Source organism: Sarcophilus harrisii, chromosome 4, assembly GCF_902635505.1.
Source record: "Sarcophilus harrisii chromosome 4, mSarHar1.11, whole genome shotgun sequence".
Classification (NCBI taxonomy): Eukaryota; Metazoa; Chordata; class Mammalia; order Dasyuromorphia; family Dasyuridae; genus Sarcophilus; species Sarcophilus harrisii.
This window is the reverse complement of record NC_045429.1, coordinates 374,613,958-374,640,272: the sequence shown is the minus strand read 5'-3', so window position 1 is coordinate 374,640,272 and position 26,315 is coordinate 374,613,958. Positions and strand designations below refer to the sequence as shown.

Sequence of the window (26,315 nt, the reverse complement as noted above, 5' to 3'; positions counted from 1 at the left end):
TTTTTTTAGCTTATGACCACCTCTTGCCTAGACTGTTGCAACTGTCTCCTACATTTTCTCCCTGCTAGGGAGTCCCTTCTCGCTCTAGGGCTTCCTCCTTGACTTCCCAGGTGATTTTCCTTGAATGCAAATCTGACCAAATCATTTCCCTACTCAACAATTTTCAGTGGCTCCCTATTGTCAATAAGATAAAATTTAAATTGTATTTAGCTTTTAAAGCCCTTCACAACCTATTTTTCCAAGTTCTTTATGCATTACTTTCCTTCCCACTTTCTATGATCTAATAAACTATTCTTATTGTTTTTCACACAAGACTCTTTATCTCCTTTCTCTAGTCTATCCCAGTCCTTTTCTTTTACTCTCCGCACTCCTCAATTTAGGGTTGAGGGAGTTGAACCTCATTAAACCTCATAGAATCCTTCTCTTCTTTCAAGATGTAGCTGAAGTACCATCTTGCACACAAAGCCTTTCCTGATCCCAAGAGCTAATGTTCTTCATCCTTAACTCCCTTGTTTTTATTTGTTTGTTCCTTCTTTTCAGTAGCCTCTGACTCTTTATGACCCCTTGGGGGGCTTTCCTGGCAAAAATGCTAGAATGTTTTGTCATTTATTTCATTTTGCAGATAAAGGAATTGAGATTAAAAAGGAATGACTTGCCATAGTTCTCACAGTTAGTATTTGTGGCCGGTTTAGAATTTGGGAAGATCAGTCTACCTGACTCTAGGTTCAGCACTCTGTGTACTGTGAAGCCACCTAGCAGCCCATTAATTACATTGTATTTGTTTTGTCCTATTCTGCTTCTATTCATTTTAAATTTGTGTGTATATATTGTCTTCTTGGATAGAATGCAGTCTTTTCTTTGAGAGGAAGCATTTTTTAATCTTTGTCTTTGCCTCCTTAGAGCTTGTTGATTGACTATAAATCACAATACGACTAAGAAAAATGACATTAATGGCTTTGGATCAAGTATCTAAATCATAAGAAGCAGGTTCCTAAATCTGAAAACCAAACATCTAGTAAGACTGGATTTGAAACTAGGGAAAGAATGCCAAAAAGATTAAAAAGGTGAAGCAGGATTATCCTTGGTAAGCAATTGACCCTAACCCACACTCTTACCCCAGATCCTTCAAGGAAAGCCAGTCAGACAAACAAGATCATCCAATATCTTGTATCAATCAGCACAAAGATTTGACCTCACCAAGAAAAGAATATCTCTGGAACATTCTCTCTTAGGATCATGGAATAGTTCCAAATGAGCAAAAGAACTTAAATCTTACCTAAAGTTTACCAAATTCAGATTCCACATGAGCAGGGATAGCTCATGGACACCTACTCCAAATTTGAGGATAACTAACAAAGATTCATCCAGGCTTGGAAAGACATTTTAGCGGATATAGGTTGAGTGAGTTGGCTTACAGATGAAATGAGTAATGAGTAATTAAAATAAATAACACACTAAATATTATTAGGAAAGCCCTTCTCAATAGGAATCAGAAAATTTCTCCACCTTCTTAAACATCTCCTGGAAAGAAGGACTGGGAAGCAGCTGCAAACCCTGGATCTTATAAAATGAGAGGCCCCAGAGGTTTCCCAGCTGATTTTTGTTTAGGTGAGCATCTGGAGCATGATCCCTCCTTTGAGTACAAAAAGCTCTCTTTAAAGTTCGGAAAATTGAGGAGTGCGGAGAGTAAAAGAAAAGGACTGTGATAGACTAGCATCGAAATGCTGTGGCTTTTACTTTTAACCCTCTTATCTTTTGTTTGGGGGAGTCTGGGAGAGAATGAAGACTTGGATCATCTCGGCACATTATTTTGTGGACTAAGAAGTTTTCATCTTACAGTCCCTCTTCTAAGTCATTATGGAAAGAACCCTGGACTGATAGCTTGGGGTAGGGATGATTGAGCAAAAAAAAAAATTCTCTTTTTTCTGATCATAAAACTATGATTCTATCAGTCTTTCTTTACCATCCCTCTTTCCCCCAAATCTCCAGCATAGCTTAAAATTTCAAAGGAAACTGAGGAATGTGCCAACCCTAAACAGATGATCAGGATTTGCTGTGGTGTTCTCTTTTTTAAGCTCTCTGTTTTTGTGATTTTTTTTTCTATTAATAGATATTACCATGCTAATCCTGACCTTTTGAGCTGTTCCTTTTTCAGATGACAAAGGTATGCTGCACACTCTACAGAATAATTCAATCTGTGGGACTTGGATCACCTATAGCTCACTTGAGTCTATTCATCTTGAAGCTTCCTATTCTGGATGTTATGTTACCAAATGGGTGAGTGGGGCCAGAATAGAAGAGTCCCTTAATGTTCTTTGTATTCACAGCTGTTAATTACATTTCTCCTGTCTGTCTCTAGGATAACTATTATATCATGCCTATTGGGGTGTCAAGCCTAGATGCTGATGGAAATAAGACTGTTCACAAGGTGAAGGTGCTCAAGTGTTCACTCACTCTTGCAGGTAAAGATTTGTAGAATCTGCATTAAAGAGACAAAGGTGACTAAGTCTGCTTGTGGGTGTGTGAAAAGTCTACTTTATTCCTTCTGTTCTTGATAATAAAAACATGTCAGCTGGAGGAAGCTAGGAAACCTGGCTTTATGCTTAAGCTAATAATTTTGCTCCAAAAGAGAAGACACAAAAATACTGGAAGATACAATATGACCCTCAGTTCTCCAGGATTGAAGATAATCAATTCTTGTTTAGATATGGCAGAGAAGGGGAAAAACCTATCTAGACACCTTGGGAATATATTTCTTTTCCAATTCTTCTCTCCCTGTTTTGCTGGATGAGTATGGGTGTCCCCTTTTTGGAGGCAACCTCTAATTTTATCTGCTGTGGGACACTAGTGCTTTCACATCAAGTGATTACAGGGTTTTGATAATAGAATAAAAGAACAATAGAAAATAACCTGTAATCACCTTAAAACTAATTGCTCTAAAGTTCAGATTCTATAACTTGACTTCTTTCTGAAACCAGCCATGGATGTTCCAGGTCTTGATCTGTGTGATGTCAAGATTGAGGATAAGATGTCCTATGCTATTCCATCCATCCCCAAAGGAGACTGTGAGAACTTAGCCTGCTGCTATAACTCTGAAGATGAAATAAAACCTTGCTACTATGGCAACACAGGTAAGTGGCAACCTTTCTTTCCTTCTTATTAGTTATGGTTCGTTAAGTTGTAACGTAAGCCAGGCTGACTTGTGGTGTGATACTTGTGTAGGAATAGAAAATAGCACAGACCAAATGTCATCTCCATGCAACTCATCTCCTTTATGACACGAGCTACTTTTTTAGCCTTGTTATTTGATTCTGAACACTCAGTTTCTTGCTAGTTTTTCTTCTTCACTTCCTCCTCAGGGAAGATAAAAGCTTCTTGTAGGCAGAGAACATCCTGTTATTTTTCAATTCATATTTTCAATGTTCCACACATAATAAGCAGTTAAAGTCTTTATCAAGTGGCTTTCCCTACAAGTTATTGACAAGTAATACAGTGTAACTAAAATAATGATTCAAGCTTTTCTATTTTGTAAAGTAGAACATGTATTGGTGGTATTTGAAAGTGGTTTGGTATAAAACAAATTGCCAAAATATGTTGTAGAGATTCCCTTCAAGGAGTTAATTTCCATTTTCTTTCAAAAAAAAAATATTATTTCTTTATTTTTTTTATATCCCCTTCATACATACCTATCCCTCCTACCAAAGACTAAAAGAAACTAGCAGGAGTTTATTAATATACACATATGGACACATAAATATGTAAAATATGCAGAAAATTATTTGTAACTATATATATAAAAATATATAATAGAAAGTATGTGTACATACATTTACCAGTTAGTTTGGGAAGGCAGAAGACATGTAAAATCAACAATTATTTTTAGGCTCTATCCCTGTGGCTAGACTAAGAAGAATGACTCTGTGGTTTAATTTTTCACCTCTTTGTTTTCAGTGACTGCCCAGTGTACTCCAGATGGTCTATTATCTGTTGCTATTTCTCAGAACATGACTAAGCCATCATTGCTTTTGGATACAGTACACTTGGTTTCTGGATTGGATGCGAAATGTGATCCCGTGGAGCAAACTAATGCCTTTGTCCTGTTCCAGTTCCCACACTCTGCCTGTGGTACCATCATGCAGGTGCGAGGGCAAATATATGACAAGACTAGGTGAGAGAGCTTCAATGAAGAACACAGTAAGTGCTGAACCAGAGCAAAAACAAAAGTATCTGGGCTCCAAAATCTTGTGGTTACCTTTGTTAATCTACAAAGAGTGGCAAATGAAGGCTAAGAAAAAGGTGCCTTGAAACATCTTTTTGGACAGATTTTCTGAAACAATACTATTGCCTCCCCCCCCAAAAAAATAAATAAACAAAAGCATACTTTCTATAGATTGATATCTACTTGGCTTTTCCCTTTTATTTGCTTTTTGAAATCTAATTTTGAAGCAAGGCTGACCAAGTTGGGCCTCTCTTCCTAAGTTACTCTTTTCTGTTCTTGCTATTTTACATATAATTTTCCTAGGCTCTTATAGTATTTTTCTAAATAAAACTTGCACAAGAGGAATACAAAGAAAGCAAAAAGTACCTTAAAAGGATAGAAGCAATAAAAGTTTAAGTCAAGTTTTGATAAACCAGTCAATGACAATTGAATAGTAAATAAATTGCTTTGCCTATGATTTTCAGATGATCGGTAATCAGGCAATTTATAAGAATATGCTATTGGCATTTAGGGATGTGGGAAACTGGACCCCTGGGTCAATCACTAGAAATAGCATCTTCAAGTATGATCTTTGATAACTAAAATCTGTTTTTTTTATTTTGTCTTTATAAATATTTTTTATTATTTTTTTCCAGTATGAAAACTTTATTTTTTATTTTTTTTAATTTAATAGCCCTTTGTTTACAGGTTATATGCATGGGTAACTTTACAGCATTAACAATTGCCAAACCTCTTGTTCCAATTTTTCACCTCTTACTCCCCACCCCTTCCCCCAGATGGCAGGATGACCAGTAGATGTTAAATATATTAAAACATAAATTAGATACACAATAAGTATACCTGACCAAACCGTTATTTTGCTGTACAAAAAGAATCAGACTCTGAAATATTGCACAATTAGCTTGTGAAGGAAATCAAAAATGCAGGTGGGCATAAATATAAGGATTGGGAATTCAATGTAATGGGTTTTAGTCATCTCCCAGAGTTTTTTCTCTGGGCGTAGCTGGTTCAGTTCATTACTGCTCCATTGGAAGTGATTTAGTTGATCTTGTTGCTGAGGATGGCCAGGTCCATCAGGACTGGTCATCATATAGTATTGTTGTTGAAGTATATAATGATCTCCTGGTCCTGCTCATTTCACTCAGCATCAGTTCGTGTAAGTCTCTCCAGGCCTTTCTGAAATCATCCTGTTGGTCATTTCTTACAGAACAGTAATATTCTATAATATTCATATACCACAATTCAGCCATTCTCCAATTGATGGGCATCCATTCAGTTTCCAGTTTCTAGCCACTACAAAGAGGGCTGCCACAAACATTTGTGCACTTACAGGTCCCTTTTCCTTCTTTAGTATCTCTTTGGGGTATAAGCCCAGTAGTAACACTGCTGGATCAAAGGGTATGCACAGTTTGATAACTTTTTGAGCATAGTTCCAAACTACTCTCCAGAATGGTTGGATTCGTTCACAACTCCACCAACAATGCATCAACGTCCCAGTTTTCCCACATCCCCTCCAACAATCATCATTATTTTTTCCTGTCATCTTAGCCAATCTGACAGGTGTGTAGTGGTATCTTAGAGTTGTCGTAATTTGCATTTCTCTGATTAATAATGACTTGGAGCATCTTTTCATATGACTAGAAATAGTTTCAATTTCTTCATCTGAGAATTGTCTGTTAATATCCTTTCGCCATTTTTCAATTGGAAAATGGCTTGATTTTTGTTTTTATAAATTAGAGTTAATTCTCTATATATGTCTTGATAAATATTAAGGTGTTCTTATTGACATAAGTAATTTTGGGGGGGATATGTCTCCAACCATCCTTCTGGGTAATCATAATCCCTATTCTTTTAGAATAGGGAAATAAATTAATCTCTTTCAAAGGGAACCCATTTTCAGAACATTTGTAGATAATTCCATAGCTAAGAGTGGCCTTCCACTGGCTAAAGCCTGTCTTCTTCCATCTAGTCTTCATATCAGTTGTAACTACTTGATAAGAGGCAATGTTCTCCCAGCTAATATCCAGGTCTTCACCTTCCCTCCACCATTTCCTGATACCAAGTCAGGGTGTCTGGCTCTGCAACTGCAAATTGCTTTTTTTTTTTTTTTTTTTTTTAATTTAATATCCTTTTATTTACAGGATATATGCATGGGTAACTTTACAGCATTAACAATTGCCAAACCTCTTGTTCCAATTTTTCACCTCTTACCCCCCCCACCCCCTCCCCTAGATGCCAGGATGACCAGTAGATGTTAAATATATTAAAATATAACTTAGATACACAATAAGTATACATGACCAAAACATTATTTTGCTGTACAAAAAGAATCAGACTCTGAATTATTGTACAATTAGCTTGTGAAGGAAATCAAAGATGCAGGTGTGCATAAATATAGGGACTGGGAATTCAATGTAATGGTTTTTAGTCATCTCCCAGAGTTCTTTTTCTGGGTATAGTTAGTTCAGTTCATTACTGCTCCATTAGAAATGATTTGGTTGATCTCGTTGCTGAGGATGGCCTGATCCATCAGAACTGGTCATCATCTAGTATTGTTGTTGAAGTATATAATGATCTCCTGGTCCTGCTCATTTCACTTAGCATCAGTTCGTGTAAGTCTCTCCAGGCCTTTCTGAAATCATCCTGTTGGTCATTTCTTACAGAACAGTAATATTCCATAATTTTCATATACCACAATTTATTCAGCCATTCTCCAACTGATGGACATCCATTCAGTTTCCAGTTTCTAGCCACTACAAAAAGGGCTGCCACAAACATTCGTGCACATACAGGTCCCTTTCCCTTCTTTATAATCTCTTTGGGATATAATCCCAGTAGTAACACTGCTGGATCAAAGGGTATGCACAGTTTGATAACTTTTTGAGCATAGTTCCAAACTACTCTCCAAAATGGTTGGATTCGTTCACAACTCCACCAACAATGCATCAATGTCCCAGTTTTCCCGCATCCCCTCCAACAATCATCATTATTTTTTCCTGTCATCTTAGCCAATCTGACAGGTGTGTAGTGGTATCTTAGAGTTGTCTTAATTTGCATTTCTCTGATTAATAATGACTTGGAGCATCTTTTCATATGACTAGAAATAGTTTCAATTTCTTCATCTGAGAATTGTCTGTTCATATCCTTTGACCATTTTTCAATTGGAGAATGGCTTGATTTTTTATAAATTAGAGTTAATTCTCTATATATTTTGGAAATGAGGCCTTTATCAGAACCTTTGACTGTAAAAATATTTTCCCAGTTTATTGCTTCCCTTCTAATCTTGTCTGCATTAGTTTTGTTTGTACAAAAACTTTTCAGTTTGGTATAATCGAAATTTTCTATTTTGTGATCAGTAATGATCTCTAGTTCTGCTTTGGTCATAAAGACCTTCCCCTTCCACAGGTCTGAGAGGTAAACTATCCTATGTTCCTCTAATTTATTAATAATTTCATTCTTTATGCCTAGGTCATGAACCCATTTTGACCTTATCTTGGTGTACGGCGTTAAGTATGGATCAATGCCTAGTTTCTGCCATATTAGTTTCCAATTTTCCCAGCAATTTTTATCAAACAGTAAGTTCTTATCCCAAAAGCTGGGATCTTTGGGTTTGTCAAAGACTAGGTTGCTATATTTGTTGACTGTTTTATCCCTTGAACCTAATCTATTCCACTGATCAACTAATCTATTCCTTAGCCAATACCAAATAGTTTTGGTAACTGCTGCTCTATAATATAATTTTAGATCTGGTACAGCTAAGCCACCATCATTTGATTTTTTTTTCATTAATTCCCTTGAAATTCTTGACCTTTTGTTTTTCCATATGAACTTTGTTGTTATTTTTTCTAGGTCATTAAAATAGTTTTTTGGGAGTCTGATTGGTATAGCGCTAAATAAATAGATTAGTTTAGGTAATATTGTCATCTTTATTATATTTGCTCGCCCTATCCAAGAGCATTTAATATTTTTCCAATTGGTTAGATCAGACTTAATTTGTGTGAAAAGTGGTCTGTAATTTTGCTCATAAAGTTTCTGATTTTCCCTTGGCAGATAGATTCCTAAATATTTTATATTATCAGTAGTTACTTTAAATGGAATTTCTCTTTGTAACTCTGACTGTTGGATTTTGTTAGTGATATATAAGAATGCTGATGACTTATGTGGGTTTATTTTATAACCAGCAACTTTGCTAAAGTTGTGGATTATTTCTAATAACTTTTTAGCAGAATCTCTGGGGTTCTCTAAGTATACCATCATGTCATCGGCAAAGAGTGATAATTTGGCTTCCTCATTGCCTATTCTTATTCCTTTAATCTCTTTCTCAGCTCTTATTGCTATAGCTAGCGTTTCTAATACAATATTAAATAGTAACGGTGATAGTGGGCAACCTTGTTTCACTCCAGATCTTATTGGGAATGGTTGCAGTTTGTCTCCATTACATATGATGCTTACTGATGGTTTTAAATAGATGCTGCTGATTATTTTAAGGAAAAGTCCATTTATTCCTATACTCTCAAGTGTTTTTAATAGGAATGGATGTTGGATTTTATCAAATGCTTTTTCTGCATCTATTGAGATGATCATATGGTTTTTGTTAATTTGGTTATTAACATGGCCAATTATATTGATAGTTTTCCTAATATTGAACCAGCCCTGCATTCCTGGTATAAATCCTACTTGATCATAGTGTATTATCTTGGAGATGATTTTCTGTAGTCTTTTTGCTAATATCTTATTTAAGATTTTAGCATCAATATTCATTAGGGAGATTGGTCTATAATTTTCTTTCTCTGTTTTCAGCCTACCTGGTTTAGGTATCAGTACCATGTCTGTGTCATAGAAGGAATTTGGTAGGACTCCTTCATTCCCTATTTTATCAAATAATTTATATAGCATTGGGGCCAATTGTTCTTTAAATGTTTGGTAAAATTCACATGTAAATCCATCTGGTCCTGGGGATTTTTTCTTAGGGAGTTGTTTAATTGCCTGTTCTATTTCTTTTTCTGAAATGGGACTATTCAAGCAATTTACTTCCTCCTCTGTTAGTCTGGGAAGTCTATATTTTTGGAGGTAGTCATCCATTTCACTTAGGTTATCAAATTTATTGGCATAAAGTTGAGCAAAATAACTCCTTATTATTTCTCTAATTTCCTCTTCATTGGTGGAAAGTTCTCCCTTTTCATTTTTAAGACTACTAATTTCATTTTCCTCCCTCCTTTTTCTAATCAGATTTACCAAAGGCTTATCTATTTTATTGGCTTTTTCATAGAACCAACTCTTAGTTTTATTAATTAGTTCAATAGTTTTTTTACTTTCAATATTTTTAATTTCTCCTTTTAATTTTAGAATTTCCAATTTAGTATTTGATTGGGGGTTTTTAATTTGGTCTTTTTTTAGTTTTTTTAGTTGCAAGCCCAATTCATTAATCTTTTCTTTCTCTGTTTTATTCAAGTAAGCCTCTAAGGATATAAAATTCCCTCTTATTACCGCTTTGGCTGCATCCCACAAATTTTGGTATGATGTCTCATCATTGTCATTATCTTGAGTGAAATTATTAATTGTATCTATAATTTGCTGCTTCACCCAATCATTCTTTAAGATGAGATTGTTTAGTTTCCAATTACTTTTTGGTCTATTTCCCCCTAACTTTTTGTTGAATGTAGTTTTTATTGCATCATGATCTGAAAAGAAAGCATTTACTATTTCTGCTTTCTTGCATTTAATTTTGAGGTCTTTATGTCCTATATTATGGTCAATTTTTGAATAGGTTCCATGAACTGCTGAGAAGAAAGTAGTATTCCTTTCTATCTCCATTCAATTTTCTCAAGATCCAACATACCTAATTTTTCTAATATTCTATTTACTTCTTTACTTTCTTTCTTATTTGTTTTGTGGTTTGATTTGTCTAATTCTGAGTGCAAGGTTGAGATCTCCTACTATTACAGTTTTGTTGTCTATTTCTTCTTGCAACTCTCTTAACTTCTCCTTTAGGAAGTTGGATGCCATACCACTTGGGCATATATGTTTAATATTGATATTGCTTCGTTGTTTATGCTACCCTTTAGCAGGATGTGTTTCCTTCCTTATCTCTTTTAATTAGATCAATTTTTGCTTTTGCTTGATCTGAGATAAGGATGGCTACCCCTCTTTTGACTTCACCTGAAGCATAATAGATTTTGCTCCAGCCTTTTACCTTTACTCTATATGTATCTCCTGCTTTAAATGTGTTTCTTGTAAACAACATATATGTGAGGTTCTGACTTTTGATCCAGTCTGCTATCTGCCTCCTCTTTATGGGGAGTTCATCCCATTCACATTTACGGTTAGAATTACTAAATCTGTATTTCCTGCCATCCTAATAACCCCAGATTGTGCTTTTACTTATTTTGCCTCCCCAACCCTCTTTCCCCTTTTAAACTTATGTACCCCTCTTGTATCACGATGCTTACCCTCTTTATAATCCCTCCCTCCCCCCTTTGAGTCTTTTCCCCTTCCTTCCCTTATTACTCTTTTTCTTTTCCCTTTTCCTCTCCCCCATTTTTAATGAGGCGAGAGAGAGTTTTCTCTAAAACAAATGTCAATTATTTTTCTTTGAGCCAACTCTGATGAGAGTAAATTTCACACAATGTTCCTCCCCCTCTCTAAATTCCCTCAGATATGATAAGTTTCCTTTGCCTCTTTGTGGGATGTGGTTTCCCTCTTTTTATCCCTCCTTCCCACCTTATTCTGCCATCATCCCTTTTCCATATTTACTTCCCTTTTTTATGTTATATCAGTACAATCAAATTATACATGTATTCTTTTTGTATATCCACAACAGAAATACAATTCTCAAGAGTTATTTTTACCTTTTCTGCATCTCTTGAGTTCTATGGTTGGTGATCAAATTTTTTGTGTAGTTCTGGTTTTTTCCTTAGAAACAACTGGAATTCATTTGTTTCATTAAATGTCCATCTTCTTCCCTGGAAGAAAATGCTCAGCTTAGCTGGGTAGTTTATTCTTGGCTGCATCCCAAGTTCTTGTGCCTTTCGGAATATCATATTCCAGGCCCTTCTTTCCTTTAATGTAGAGGCAGCCAGATCTTGGGTGATCCTTATTGTGGCACCTAGGTATTTAAATGCTTTTTTTTTTTTTTTTTTTTTTGCTGCTTGTAAAATTTTTCCTTAATCTGATAGTTCTGAAATTTGGCCACAATATTCCTTGGGGTTTTTATTTTAGGGTTTCTTTCAGAAGGTGTTCGATGAATTCTTTCAATGCCTATTTTATCTTCTGATTCTATTACATCTGGGCAGTTCTCTTTGATGATTTCTTGTAAGATAGTATCTAGGCTCTTTTTTTCATCATAGTTTTCAGAAAGTCCAATAATCCTCAGATTATCTCTCCTAGATCTATTTTCCAAGTCTGTCGTTTTTGCAAGTAGATAATTCGTGGTTTTTTCCAGTTTGTCATTTTTTTGTTTTTGCTTGACTGATTCTTGCTGTCTCAATGAATCATTAGTTTCAATTTGTTCAGTTCTAATTTTTAAAGAATTATTTTCTTCATTAGCTTTTTTTACTTCTTTCTGTATATGTCCAATTGAGTTTTTGAATGTATTGTTTTGGTCTGTGGAATTTTTTTCCATTTCACTAATTTTTTTTTTTTTTTTTTTTAGTGAATTATTTTCTTTTTCCAATTCACAGATCCTACTTTCTTGCGAGTTCTTTATTTTTTCCAATTCACCAATTTTGTTTCCCTGCACTTCCTGGGAATTTTTTAACTTTTCCAATTCGTATTTCAGGAAGTTGTTGCTCTCTTGTAAGGCTTCTCTTTCCTTTCCCCATTTATCTTCTAACTCTCTTTTGAGACTTTTAATGGTCTCTTCTATGAGAGCATCATGTAAAGGAGGACAGTCTGATGCATTTTTGCTGTTTGAGGTCTCTTCAGGTTTGCTGACCTGCTCTTTTTCTGCATAGAAGCTGTCGATTGTTCTTTTCATCTTTTTATTCATGTTTTAAAGCCTTTAGGGTAGGTCTCCTAGGCAAGGGGGTTACCAGCTTCCTCTGCAGAGCAGGGAAAGATGTAAACCGATTTCCGGCTCCGAGGTATGGGAGTGCTCTGAGTGAGAGTTTTCCCTTCCCCCAACAGGAAGTGGATTCAGCACTGGCCGAGCTATCGAAGTGCCCAGTTGGGCTGTGTGGGTTAGCGATTGCCCTCAGCTAGAGACTAAGTGGTGAAAGTGTCACCACCCCAGGCCGGAGCCTCTTGTGGGACTGTGAGTATTAGCAGCTGACTGCAGACCGCAGACCGCAGACCGCCCCGAACTCTGCCCCAGTGTCTCTGCCCAATGCAAATCGGCCCTGGAAAAGCTCTATGGCCCCAAGCCGAGCTCCCCACTGCGCAGATTGGAGGCTAACCCGGGCTGCGTCCTCCTGCCGTGCAGGATCACAACTGCCCCAAGGAAAAGCCCGGTACTGTGGGTTGGGGCTGGGCGCTTGTGCTGAGATCTGTGCCTTCACCCTCGGTTTGAGACTCTCCTCGGAACCTAATTTCTCTCCCCGTCTGCGCCGATCTCCCCCCTGGCCCCGGAACCAACCTTTTTTGGCGAGACTGCAGATTTTCTTCGGCCGGTGAGTTGTTCTACTTCTTATCTTTACGAATTGTAGCAGTCAAGACTATTTTTGAGGCTCGATATAATATTGATAAAGAGGGTAAGAGAAGAGCTTAGAAAGTCACGTGTGTCTTCTCCGCCATCTTGGCTCCGCCCCTGCAACTGCAAATTGCTAAAGGTAAGGTCACCCTCTTTGGCAAGATGGGTTTTGTTTCTTCTTTCTCTAGAATCTAGAAGCTCTATACCCAGATAAGGACGTGATGTGTTCTGGGACTTGATAATCTATTTTCAAGAAATTTCTGCTTCACAAAATGATCTTTGAGGCTTTTGATAAACCTTCTAGCTTTTTGGTACCTTGATCAAAGCATTTTGTTACATCTCTGGTCTCTTTGGTCTCATATCAATTATTACAGTATTACATGCAAAGAGCTCTACACATGCCATCTAATCCTCATGACAACCTGGGAGGTAGGGGCCATTTTCTTCATTTTATAGATTGAGAAACTAAGTTTGAGAAGTTAAGTAGTTTGCCCAAGTCTCTAGAGCTAGCAGTTTCTGAGGCAGGATTTGAACTTGGGTCATCTTGGACTCCATCCACTATAAGACTTCACTTTCCCTGAATACTGCTTACAGAAGAGCACTATAGTTCCTACTATATGGCAACTGACTACCCAGTGACAAGGCTACTTTGGCAGCCGGTTCATGTGGAGGTTCAGATCCTACATAGAACAGACCCAAACTTGGTTCTGCTCCTGCACCATTGTTGGGCAACCCCGATTGCCAATCCTCTGCATCCGATACAATGGCCCATCTTGGTGAAGGGGTAAGTGACTGAAGGCTTTGACCAAGAAAGTAGGAGGGATGGGTGGGTATTAAGTTCCTATCCTGATCTTTTCAGATCTTCTTTAGATGTCCCTATACAGGAGATAACAACTACTGGATAAAGATGATATCCATTCCAAGAACTTCAACACCACCGTTTCCTTCTCATTATAAGCGTTTCATCATCCGTACCTTTGCCTTTGTGGATTCTGCTTTTAAGAAGGCACTTGTGGGACCGGTAGGATGTCTGGCTTCCTTGTACATGGGCTTGGATGCAAAAAAAAAATAATAATAATCTTTGCTACCTTTCAGATCTAACCTCACTTCACCTTTCAAAACAATAAATTGACAAATGATAAATTCAGCTAAATAAAAAGGCTCTGATGAGCAAGTTGTCTTCTTCCCCCAATCAGTAGATTTTACATAGCTGTGGAAGAGGTGGGGGAAAGGTTGAGGGAGATAGGTGGGTGGATAAATTATATATAATCTGTATATAGTCAGATCTGAGAGGTAAAGATATATATTCATTTGGTTTAGATAAAATTTATATTGGAGTGCTTATCTCTATTATAGTATAAAGTGCATAAGGATATTTCTAAACGTAAGAATTTTTAGCCTCATTCAGTCCTTGGTAAATAAGTATTTAAATGTTCTTATTTCTCTTCTCCTGTGTATTTTAGCTTTTGGAGGATCTAAATTCTTTCTATGCTCTTTCAGTCTGCATAACTAACTTCCTTTAGCAACTCCTTTCTACCTTTAGCAGTAATAGAAGACCAAAAAAAAGACAGGATTCAAGTGATATGACCATGGGTGTTTCACTCGTCCCTCTCCTTTTTCTTCTTCTCCCTGCCCCAGGTATATCTACACTGCAGTGCCTCAGTCTGCTTACCTTCAGAGGCAGACTCCTGCACAGTTACCTGCCCTGTGGGAACTAGTAAGTGTCTAGATTGATCTCCTTAACCTCATTGCTTTAAATGCTTACTTATAGCAATAGAATTGTTCAGAGAAAGGAACTAGGTGTCTAGATCCAATCCTTGCCTTCGATAGACCATAAATCTTTTATCAAACTTGTCAAGTGACTGATTAAAAAAATCAAATAAAATATCTCTATTTGATATCTTGGTTTATAGCTAGCACTGAGAATGAAAGTGGTGGGAGCTAACGCCTACCAGATGTAATTCTATTTGTAATATAGTAATATTGTAATATAGTTATATAATATACAATATAATAATTGTAATATAGTTCACACTAACAGGTGACAGTTGTAGTCAACAGAAATGTTCATCTGCCTATACTTCTATACATAAACAGTTTAAGGACAACAGACTTGTTATTTTTTTTTTTTTTTAACCTCCTATGCTATTATTATCTAACCAACTTTCTCAGCTCTTTCTAGATCAAGCCCCCTGTATTAATACGTTTTCTTGTTCTATCCCTTCTCCCCTTAGGAAAAAGGAGGAGCTTTGAGACTTCTTGGAATGAGACTTCAAATGTCTCTAGCAAGGGGCCTATATTTTTCCTTCAAGCTATTGAGAGTTCTTCGCCATCAGGTGAGTGTCAACTCCATTGTATTTTCCTCATACTTTTGCACTCTGAAAATGTAAATTTAGATTCGTATCCCTGATTGCATTCACATGTTTAGGATTTAGCACAGTGCCTTGCCCATAGTACCTTAATAAATGGTTTTTCACTCATTAGACAAGTTGTCTATCTAGCTTTTATTTGGACCCCTTATTCTACCATGCTCGTGTATTTTGAAAGACAAGGCGGTTATTTTGATATTGAAGTAATAAATATTAAGTGGTGAACCCAGAAGTAGGGAAAACAATGACATTTCATCATAAATTAGGGACTTTGATATTTTCCTACCCATTCCTAGCCATAAGCTGAGGACAAGTTGTTCACACGTGTAGGATATAGTTCTCATGATATTTCTAACCTGAAGGAATAAAGGACCAAGGTCACTTACCAATTAGAAATAATGTCATCCAATTGTATAAGCACAAATTCTTAAAATATTTCTTTCACAGGTTCAGTCCTGGATATAAGAGCAATCTGGCCTACCATATCTGCAACACTAATTGTGGTAGTCTTGTTGCTCACTTTCTTAGCACTGAGGAGACTGAAAATATTCTAGCAATAAAAATTATACTTTGCAATTAAGTTCTTATCTCTAAGATGATTGATTAGGGACTCTTGGTCTAATTAATTCCTTTGATCATAGGGGTAATTGCCCTCAGCTCTAAGACTTGAGAAACTGTTCTGTCTTACAAAACTAAGGAAAAGCTGTGTTCAAGGGAATAGGGTGATGGATACATTCCTAAAATGAACAACTCTAACCTTTTCTATGCCAAGAATACACTCTTTTTAGGATAGCCTATTCATCACTCGACTTCTCTTCAAACATTAACCTCGTACATTCTGATCTTCTTGGATCTACCCTGACAGTCTTCATATGTGAAGGACCTACCTCTTTAGCATTGAGAGAGCACTTGTTCCTCCTCAGCAGAGGGAATAAAGAGAGGCATTCCATGTTCTAAAAGGGGCTTCAAATAAGTAGCACATGCATGAGAGTAAAGCTTCATCCTGAAGAAAGGTTGTTAGCAAAGAAGGAAACTTTTTGAGATAAATATTCTCTTCAAGGTCCAGCAAAATAGGGGGAAAAAAAAGGCGGGGGAGGGGGAAGGGAAGGGAGCACGGAGAAATGAGAAGGCTGGAGGGAAGGGGGGGAAAACTTCACTCAGAAAACACAACACTGCAGGAACCAAGAAGGTAACAATAAGCACTCTACCAAGCTGTCTACATTTAAAAGTGCAGGAATGTTTGAGACCACAAATAAAAAATAGAATGGAAAAACCTTTGCTGACTTCTGAAGAAGAAAGATCCCTCTTGCTCAGCCTCCCCACCCCCATGTGTGTCCTTGATCCCTTCAACAAAAGTTTTCTGCTTCAATCATTCCCCTCTTTCTATTCAATCTCTTTGCTGCTTCTTTAACATACCCAGTCCTCCCATCCTCAGATGTCACAGGATCCTGCCATGTCCTTGAATTCTCATTCTATATTTCCCAACATGGCCAAACTCTTTTGGAAAAACTCTCCTAGATCTGTCTTTGTACACTAGCATTCCATTCACTTCTTAATTACTCCCTTTTTATCTTCCTACCAAGCAGGAAACTGCTCTTGTTGGATCCTAGGTGATATTTTAATTGCTCTCAGTTCTTCTTGGTTCAATCTGTATCATTCACTACTAATCACTCTTTAGATTATTGTAATCCTCTCTCATTTCTCTTCCTTGTCCTGTTTTGCTGGCTCCACATCACTTTCTTTATACATGGAAATACTCTGGGTTGCTGTTGGTATCTCAATTTCTCAGAACTAATAATTATAATAGCAACATTTATATTGTGCTTTAAGGTTTTGCAGAGCACTTTAATACTAGCACCTATGCCCCCTAAAGTTGTCATGAGGATAAAAAGATGTTTATAAAGGCCCAGAATGGTCAATTTCCACTTTATATCTTTGGATCAGTTTGTTTCAACAATATAGAATAAGAAAACGCTCAAAGATTACCTTCCCTCTGACCCTTTTGTGAATTGTCTCTCCCGATTGTAAATTCCTTGAGGGCAGGACTTGTCTTTATTAATTGTATCACTAGTACTTAGCTTACTGATTGAAAAAAGGCCAATCTTGAAGGAAGAAAGATTAGCTAATGCTCTGTGCATGTCATCACAATGTCAAGAGTCTGAATAAATGGCCCCCAACAGACTGAGTGGAACTACTAGGGCAAACTATGTATAGACATTGATGGGTCACACTCCACCTAGAAGAAATGCCTGGATCAAGGAGTTCCCTTCCATTAGAATATTATAGTCTTATGTAAAAATGTACTCTTCTAGTTCATCCAGATCACTCCTGCAAAGCCAGGTCCTCGTTTTTTCAGTGTCTTCCAGAATCCTTGTTTTAGCTTAATAACCAATTCTTCATCCTAGATTGTTTCTCATGCATCTTCTATCTTTTTCACTGAATGAAACCTAATGGTAAAAAAACACTACATTCTTACCCTGAGCAATATTGATTCTCTTCTCGTGACGCTTTCAAAAAGCGAGTAATCATGTTTCTTCCAGCCACTTCCAAATCTTCTGTCATTCTGTGACTTCAATATGAGGCTTATGACATCACCTTCAGATCCTTATGGCTGTCCCAATTAGTTTCCAGATTTTTTAAAAAGTTCATTACAGACCTTGTCTTGTGTTACAAATAAACACAATTATTATCAGGGACCCTATGATTAGACCTAAGAAATGAATCATTACAGAGGTTTCATTATAAGTAAGAATTTATTATCTTTCTCTCTTTTTTTAATTAAAAAGGAAAGGAGTAACTTATAGAAAATGGAAAGTTATTTTTTGTGGGTAGTATTGGTCTACTAAATGAGTTTTCTTAGTTACCTATTTTTGAGTCAAATAAAGGAGATATTTAAGTTATATTAGATTTGCTCTAGTTTTAGTTGGCTGCCCAAATCCAACATATCATTGCCTGATCTAACAGAAAAGGAAAAGTAATTTGCTAGAAGCTTTTCATCTTCTGGCATTCTCTTTATACAATGGCATAAATTATAACAAAATTCATTTAGTCATCACTTGGCCACATTTACCCCAGTATCAGATAGCATTATGACTGCTGGACCAGTCTTCTGAACCTGTCACTTTTTTTTTTTTTTTTTTTTAGCCAGGCAAAGAAATTCTTCCTTCTGTATGTGTGCTTTGCATGATTATTGAAGAATCAGTAATGCAGTCATTTACTTTAGGTATAGATTCTTTTAATTTGATGTAAAGTGAAAATAGAATGTATGCTTTTGGTTAAGAAGGAAGAAAAGAAATATGAGGTTATCACTACAATGACATTTCTCATTGCTCTAATTTTTTAAAAGTATAAGTAATAAACAATAATATTCAAATTACTTTAGATACTTAACCTTAGGGATCATTATTTCAAAATGCTCTGTCTATTAATTTCACATGAACATTACCTCCTTGTCTTAGGAAAGACTATTTCTTCACACCTTTAAGTAAGGAGTACAATCTGTTCCACATATTCTTCACTCTACTGAATTCATGGGATTTACATAATTAAGAAAAAGAAAACAAATATTGCCCTTTCACTGACATGGATGGAATATATGTTCTTTGTATGACTGAGACAAAGTACTTAAATATCCAAATGTTGATTGCAGAATAAGGCATTAACTTCTTATAGAACAAACCGTTATTATATTGGGCACCTAATATTAATTACCAACATATATCCTTTGTTCAGACATACTAGTCTCATTAGTGGTTATTGCCTTTAATCCTACTCTATTCTTTTATCTCCTTTTCTCTTTTCCTACCACAATCAATTTCAAAACCAAATCCATAACCTCTCCTTCATCCCAGACTCCCATTTCCTGATTATTCAATTTATTTTGGCATCTCTCTTTTCTGAATTTGTTTCTTCAGTTGTCAGTAGCACAATTTAGCACTTATTATCCAAATTCTTCATGTTTGTTAATCTTGTCTCTTCAACTAGATTGATTTATTTCTCATCAATATAAACAATCTCTCATTTGCCCCTCCCTCTCATGACATTACCTAGAGAAGCTTTATGTTAAAATGATCCTGGAAAATTATACCAAAGAATCTGTCATTCTCCCTATATGTTTTAGCTCTGAGCACCTAGCCAGGAATCATTCTGGAAAATCATCTCTATATGTCTTTCTCTGTGTCTCTTCGTGTGTGTGTGTGTGTGTGTGTGTGTGTGTGTGTGTGTGTGTGTGTTTCTGTCTCTGTTTCTTCACCTCTCTAGGGATACTTTCCCTTCACTTGTTTTCTTTCAGTCACATTTCCAAAAAAGCCTAGCCATAATAAAAATAAAAAATAGACCTGTGGGACAAAAATTAAGATAAGTCTTTTGGTTAACATTTTTAATAAAGATGAAATAAACAGTAAAAGCAAAGAGTCAAACATTTTGTTTTTGCCTAAAGGTTTCAAGCTTTTATAATGGAGCTCAAGTGGAGAAAGTAGAAAAGGGCTTATTCCCTTAGCATCTGTAGGTAGATTTGAGGAGTGTCAATACAGTAATTGTTTCAACACTCCTTGTGTCTGACTCAGACAACCTTGATCCTGGAGTCATGGCTTTGCTATTTAATAAGCAAGAAAAATTGAAATGTTATTGGGGGTTTTGCACACTTATGGGCCTTGGACCAAGTGACTTCCCATTCTTTATGTCCAAATATCCCAGTGAGAGAGGTGTTCTGGGTATAAGAACACTGGATTTTTGAAATGCAATTTCAAATCAATTTTAAAATTCCAGATTTGCTGTATATTTGCATGGCTTTGGACCAATCCCTGGGCTTTATTTTCCTCCTATGTAAAAATGAAGAATATGTTGAAAGCATTGTTCTCTAAGGATAATCTAACTTTAAATCTTGATCTTCTAGATTGCCACTCCTTTAGCAAAATCAAATGGTTGGTTAGCATTTCTTTGCAATAGCAAGTAACAGCTATTATTTCAAAATGTGTGGCAATGCAATTGTTTTATTCAGAGCCATAACTATGGTTAGGGATAGTGGCTTTGCTTCAGGGTGTCGACATCTGGGGGAAGAAGGGAAGAATCTATTTTCTCCTTGTGGCAATCCCATGTTTCCATGATCAACTACTTGTCCTGTCTTTGCACACAGGATAAGGGATGACTACCTAGGGCAACACTGAGAAAGCTGAAAGCTCTTTGGAATGCAAAGTGAGAATAATGAAGAATAATGAAGGCACGTATCATTTATTAATACTATGTGTTTAAATTAAAAAAAAAAAAAACCATTAAGAAGACTTGAGGTTCCCTGGAATGCAAAGAAAGGAAATAAATGGTAAAGGCAGTCAACTAAGTGAATTAAGCTGGGACAATACAGCTTTGATTTGAGAGCAACAAGTTAAACTATTTTTAATCTTCTGGTCAGGATGACTGTGCCACCAGACCCAAAAAAGTAAAGCAGATCCCAGTCATCCATTTTTATGTTTTATGTCTTTTATAGAGCAGTTTGAGATATATATATATATATATATATATATATATATATATATATATATATATATATATATATATATTTTTTTTTTTTTTTTTTTTTTTTTTTTTTTAAAGGCAATTGGGGTTAAGTGACTTGCTCAGGATCACAGCTAAGAAGTGTTAAATGTTTGAGACCAGATTTAAACTCGGGTCCTGCTGACTTCAGAGTCATACTATATCCACTGCACTATCTGGCTGCCCCTCTATAAACTTTTGGATGAATAATTTACTACTTCTCAACTCTTTTTTTTAAAAGAGGTAGCTAAATGGTGCATGTGGATAGTATTGATCTCAAAGTCACTTAATCTCTATCTACCTCAAATTCTTCATTTACTTCCCAGGCTTGTTATGTGGATAAAATGAGATATAAAATTTGTAAATTACTTTGAAAACCTTAAATCACTATATAAATGTCAGCTATTATTACTATTTATAATATGAGAGTTGGATTAGATGATCTCTAAGATCAGAAAAGTGGTAACATTTTATAATTCTTAGTGGCTATTATGATTGCTGAAACCAAACACAGCTTCTTTATTCATTTCCATATTTTACAAGCTTTCCCTTTTCCCAGAATTGATTCCTGTGAAACATATTAATCATCATCTAAATTCCCCATGTATTTCTTTGTTATATATGTAATATACAAAGTCAAAGGAAATAGAAATGATGTATTTGTTCCAAACTAAGTTATTTTAATGCTATACAAGGTCTAGAGATTAAATACCATTCTAGTTTATTTTTCCATAAAGCCTGTCAGTAATGAGCAGTTTGCTCAATCTGAAATGGCTAGAAAGATAGATAGTAGAGGAATGGAATTTGAAATTATTTCTGTGTGGAAACATGCCCTCAGTTGTAATGCCCCAGGAACCTTGAGTAATGAGTTTACAATATAATACAAGGAAGGAAGGAAGGGGGAAAAAAAGAAGGAGGAAGAGGGAAATATTGCTCAACTTGAACTGTCCAATTCTTCATCCTTCCATTTTGATGATAGGTACAGTAAGTGCTCTGCAAATACTGGGTATGAAGTTATTTTTATACATTCAAACTCCATTATTTAGGTATAGGAAGAACATGTAAGTGAGTGTTTGCTGAGACAGTGTTTCAGGAACTGAAATAACTTTTTTTTTTTTTTTTTTTTAATTTTTTATGATTCCCTGAAGCTAATGGAGATAGGGTTGACCCCTGTCCAATAGAGTTAATATGTTCTGGATACAAACTATATTGATTTGAATTTTGTTTCTGAGATCTTTAATTCTTTCCTTCCCATTGTTTATGCTGGTACTTAATTACTAGAATGGGCAATCCCTAGGAAAGGAAAATGGACTCCCAGTGTTCCTTGTTGCTGAGACATCAAGAGAAGGAAGGAAGCAGAAAAACTCTCCTCAAAACAAACCAATGAATAAGTTGAAGGGAAGTCAGTCTATGCTGTAATCACTTTTAAATGCTTGGGGTCAACTCATTCTGTAATTATTGTATAAAGAAGTTTAACGTAATCTATTGGATTAGATACAGACAGGCAAGGAGAATGCATTGAGATAGAACCTGAATGACTCAAGATCCTTGGTGGGAAGGCCAACCACATTGACATTTGCAGATGGGTGACATATAAATAGAGTTCCAGATCTAAAGTCTGGAAGTTTCATCTTTCTGAGTTCAAATCTGACTGCAGACACTTATTAGCTATCTAATAACCCTGGGCAAAACTTGTCTGTTTTGCCTCAGTTTCCTAACCTATATAATGAGCTGGAGAAGAAAATAGCAAACTACTTTAATATTTTTGCCAAGGAAATTCCAAATGGACAATTTGGATATGACTGAAATTACTGAACAATAATATGTAATGAACAAGATCTGCATCTTCATTAGAACACCTTCCCTTACTCGAGCTCCCCCACCTTTTTTATTAGTAATTTCTTTTATCCAGGATTTTTGTATGTTGATATGTCACCACTTTTGTATCCCTCCATGGGCCTCCAACATATAAAAAAGTGTTGGGGAGAGGGAGAAGGAATGAATCAGTGTTTTAACTGAGATATGACGTCTGAGAAACTTTTGCTAGTGAAAGTCAGCACCTTCTCTGTGACTTCAAGTTCCAAAAAGTCACCCAGAGCACAGAGAGGTTAATTGACTTGCCTGGAGTTATAGAATCAATATGTGTCAGTGACATGATGAACTCAGGTTTCCCTAGTCAAGGCTATCTCATTGACTGCTATTCCAGGCTGCCTTTCTCTCCCCAAATAAAAAAAAAAAAATGTAAGAACTTCATTTAATAGTAAAATGTAATCAAAATATGACAACTCGGCCAAGAACTGTTCTGTGGAAAAGCATTACAGAATATTAAGAGAGAAACTGACAAAAGACAGTAATCTTTTCATTCATTGAGATTAGAATAAATATCTACTTTCTGTTCACTTTGCAATAGATTGAATACAAAATGCAGAATTAGTTATGACCCATGTGTGCTTGGTTGCTTTGTCTCAGGAGTAGATAAGAGCCAACAAAGAAAAGGACTAAAATTATGAACTGCTAGTATTGAAAGGGATCTGGGAAGTTAATTTAATCTGTGGATTTCTAATTGAAATAGCAAAGTACTACTATTAAGAAACAAGGCATAAATTGATGATAGATTTTGAGAGTAAGGCCTCCCTCCCCATCCTGTCTCCACACCAACATCAGCTCAATAACTCTGGACACAGACCTATTAGGAAAAAGTAAAGACAACTGGGGTAAGAATATATCTGGGACTCAACTAAGCACTCACCCCTTTCAAGGATTACTAAAGGAGGTAATGGAAATTTCATTTCTGACAATCTCTGGAGAGAGAATGGATCAGTATCTGCCCCCAAATGTTGAAAATAGTCATTTGTCTGAAAGTAGAAGATTGTTTTGTTTAATCTGATGTCCTTCCCTAATCCAGGATTCTATGACAAAAAGGAGAGGTAGGGAGGTGGAGAAATTTCCTCCCAGCTGTTATAAACTTTATTATGACTGTATTTGCATTGGAAAATGATATCTAGATCAGTTATTTCATTAGTGTAGAGAACTTCAGGTATAGAAACTCCTTTCATTTAAATACAGATCACCAACTCTTCTACAATTTATAGCAGAAGAGAGTTGGTGGGTCTCTTATTTAGTAACTTTCCCAGGATCATACAATTCATGGAAAATTCAAATGTCCTGAGTGAAATAAGGGGCAATTTAATTTATTTGTCTTTATCTTTCTCTCTTTTTTGAATTAACCTTCTGGTGTGAAATTGCAACTTTCATGGTTTAATATCAGTGACACTTAAAACAGTTTTCCTCTTCTGTAAGGGATATTTTGAAATCAATCGACAGATATTTGAGTAGTGCTATGTACCAGGCACTGTACTAGACACTTAGGATACAAAAGCTGAAATGAAACATGTCATGTCTATCAACATGTACATAAATATGTATATATGTGCATAAATATATAAATGCAAAATGTATACAAAATCAATACCAGGTGTTTATCTTCCAGGACCTTGAATATAACGGTGGATGAGAGAGGTTCTTCAATCTACCAGGACCAAAAGCAATCTCAAAGGATAGAGAAGGTCTGCATTGCCTCGAATTGATTTTTCTAGCAGATACTTTGCTGCAGTCAGCCAGCTGAGGATATTACAGTGAAATAGCAAGAAGACAATTTTATTTCAGCTCTTCCCCATCTTCATTTGTCTCTTTCCATTCTCTTCAGATATAGCAGTTTTATAATTTACTGTGAAACTCTTTCCAAATAATTCTTAGCATGGCAGAATATAAAAACCTTGTTCAGAAATGAAATCATATACTGTCACATTCTTCCCTTAATGAATACAATGGATCCTTCATCTCTCTTTTAATTTTCTATAGTAAATGCATTAGTGTTGCTATGACTTGTACAATGTTGAAGGAGATGAGACAGAGAAAAAGAGAAAAAGACACCCTGTAAGCCTCTTCTCTTCTATATAATCAATCTTATTTTTTTAAATAATAGAATTTAAGAGAAAAGCCTCTACTATAAAGCAAGACCATCAATAACAGCTCAGAGCTCTTTCCCTTCAGACATTCATTTCAACCCCTCCCTGAAAAACATGAATCAATACCAGTCCAGAATATTTATACCAAGGTTCTTATTCCACGTTCCCTCTCCTCAACATCTCAGATTGGGGGGGGAAAAAAAAAACAATAAAAATCCGGCCTGCTTCACCCATTTGGGGAAATTTAATTCCTTTTCCTACCTCAGCTGACTACCCTGTGTCCTTTTTCCCTGGCTGCCATTTATTAATGTGGAAAAACTCCCCTCAATAAAACTGTCTTGCTTCACTTTCTGCCCACTCTTGTCTATGATGTTCCCATCTCTCACACACATCTCCTTAGAAATAGCATAGCTATCCCCACGAGGTACCAATTCCCAAGATTAGTATCAGGGAATACAGAATGGAAGGACGGATTGAGAATCCCATTCCCTTGGCTATTGGGCCTCCATACACACACTCTCTATAAGTGGCAGATAAGGAAGAGAGAGACTGCTGTCTTTCTTTGTACCACTCTTTGAATTTCCAAACCTAACTAAATCAGTAATAAGACACTGGAATGTTACCACTCATAAGCTTCTGGAAAGAGAAATAGAGGAAATCTTAGAAAAGCATTGGCAAAGATGTCAAAAGAGACCTGGAAGATGCTTCTTTTCCTGCCTCCTTTTGGGGATAACTTGGGTTTGCTCTGAAGAATTTATCTCCTCAAGTCTAGAAAAAAACTTTTTTTTTTTTGCCTCAGTTTCTTAATCTCTGTGTTTATACTCTTTGCTCTAAGTCAGCCTTCAGATGACTAATAAATACAACCTCAGAATGATCTAAAAGGTTTTGCAGGGGTCCTCAAACTTTTCAAATAGGGGGCCAGTTCACTGCCCCTCAGACTGTTGGGGGGCCAGACTATAGTAAAAACAAAAACTCTGTTTTGTGGACCTTTAAATAAAGAAACTTCATAGCCCTGGGTGAGGGGGATAAATGTCCTCAGCTGCTACATCTGGCCCGCGGGCTGTAGTTTGAGGACCCTCGATGGTCTTCAGAGCGGGGTGGGGAGAGGAACCATTACTCTGGCAACTCCACACATATCCCTTTTGTTAGATGCTATTGAAGTTGTTCAGTCAGAAGAGCAGTATCTTTCCCTCATTCAGCAGCAGGAAAAAAAAAAGGTCTCACCAACTGTGTCTCAGACTACTGGAAGTCGCTATGCGCAGCAATAACCAGACCAGTTAGCATCTACTGCCTCTGGTTCTGCAAACCTTCAGACAGAGAAGGAAAGGACACACAAGCCGATCAAAAACAAACAACAGTTGGTGCTCTACCATGAATGTCCATATACTTCCTAAGATCTAGAGGGTGATTCATGGACTTCAATACCAATTTCTTATTACAATGTCTTTTTCCAAAATTTACTATGAAAACAGTCCTACAATCCCTTAGGAAATAGAGGTTTGGTGCATGCCCAGATCACATATCATGGAATATGCATGTAGATGGTAACAGCCTCCCATTTGAACTCCTCCACATTGGCAATATAACTGGGATTGCCTGAAAGT

The 26,315-nt window shown here is 36.3% G+C and overlaps 1 protein-coding gene across 1 annotated transcript; it reads left to right on the top strand.

Annotated features, from left to right (window-relative positions):
* Positions 1-1,608: 1,608 nt before the first annotated feature.
* ZP4 (zona pellucida glycoprotein 4) lies at positions 1,609-25,979 on the top strand. Its single transcript, XM_031968692.1, has 12 exons — positions 1,609-1,887; positions 2,156-2,277; positions 2,360-2,462; positions 2,979-3,131; positions 3,952-4,139; positions 4,684-4,781; positions 6,189-6,316; positions 13,437-13,629; positions 13,716-13,866; positions 14,484-14,562; positions 15,080-15,181; positions 25,861-25,979. Exons 1-12 carry the CDS (start codon positions 1,722-1,724, stop codon positions 25,977-25,979), a joined length of 1,602 nt encoding a protein of 533 aa, XP_031824552.1. The 5' UTR covers positions 1,609-1,721.
* The last annotated feature ends 336 nt before the right edge of the window (positions 25,980-26,315 follow it).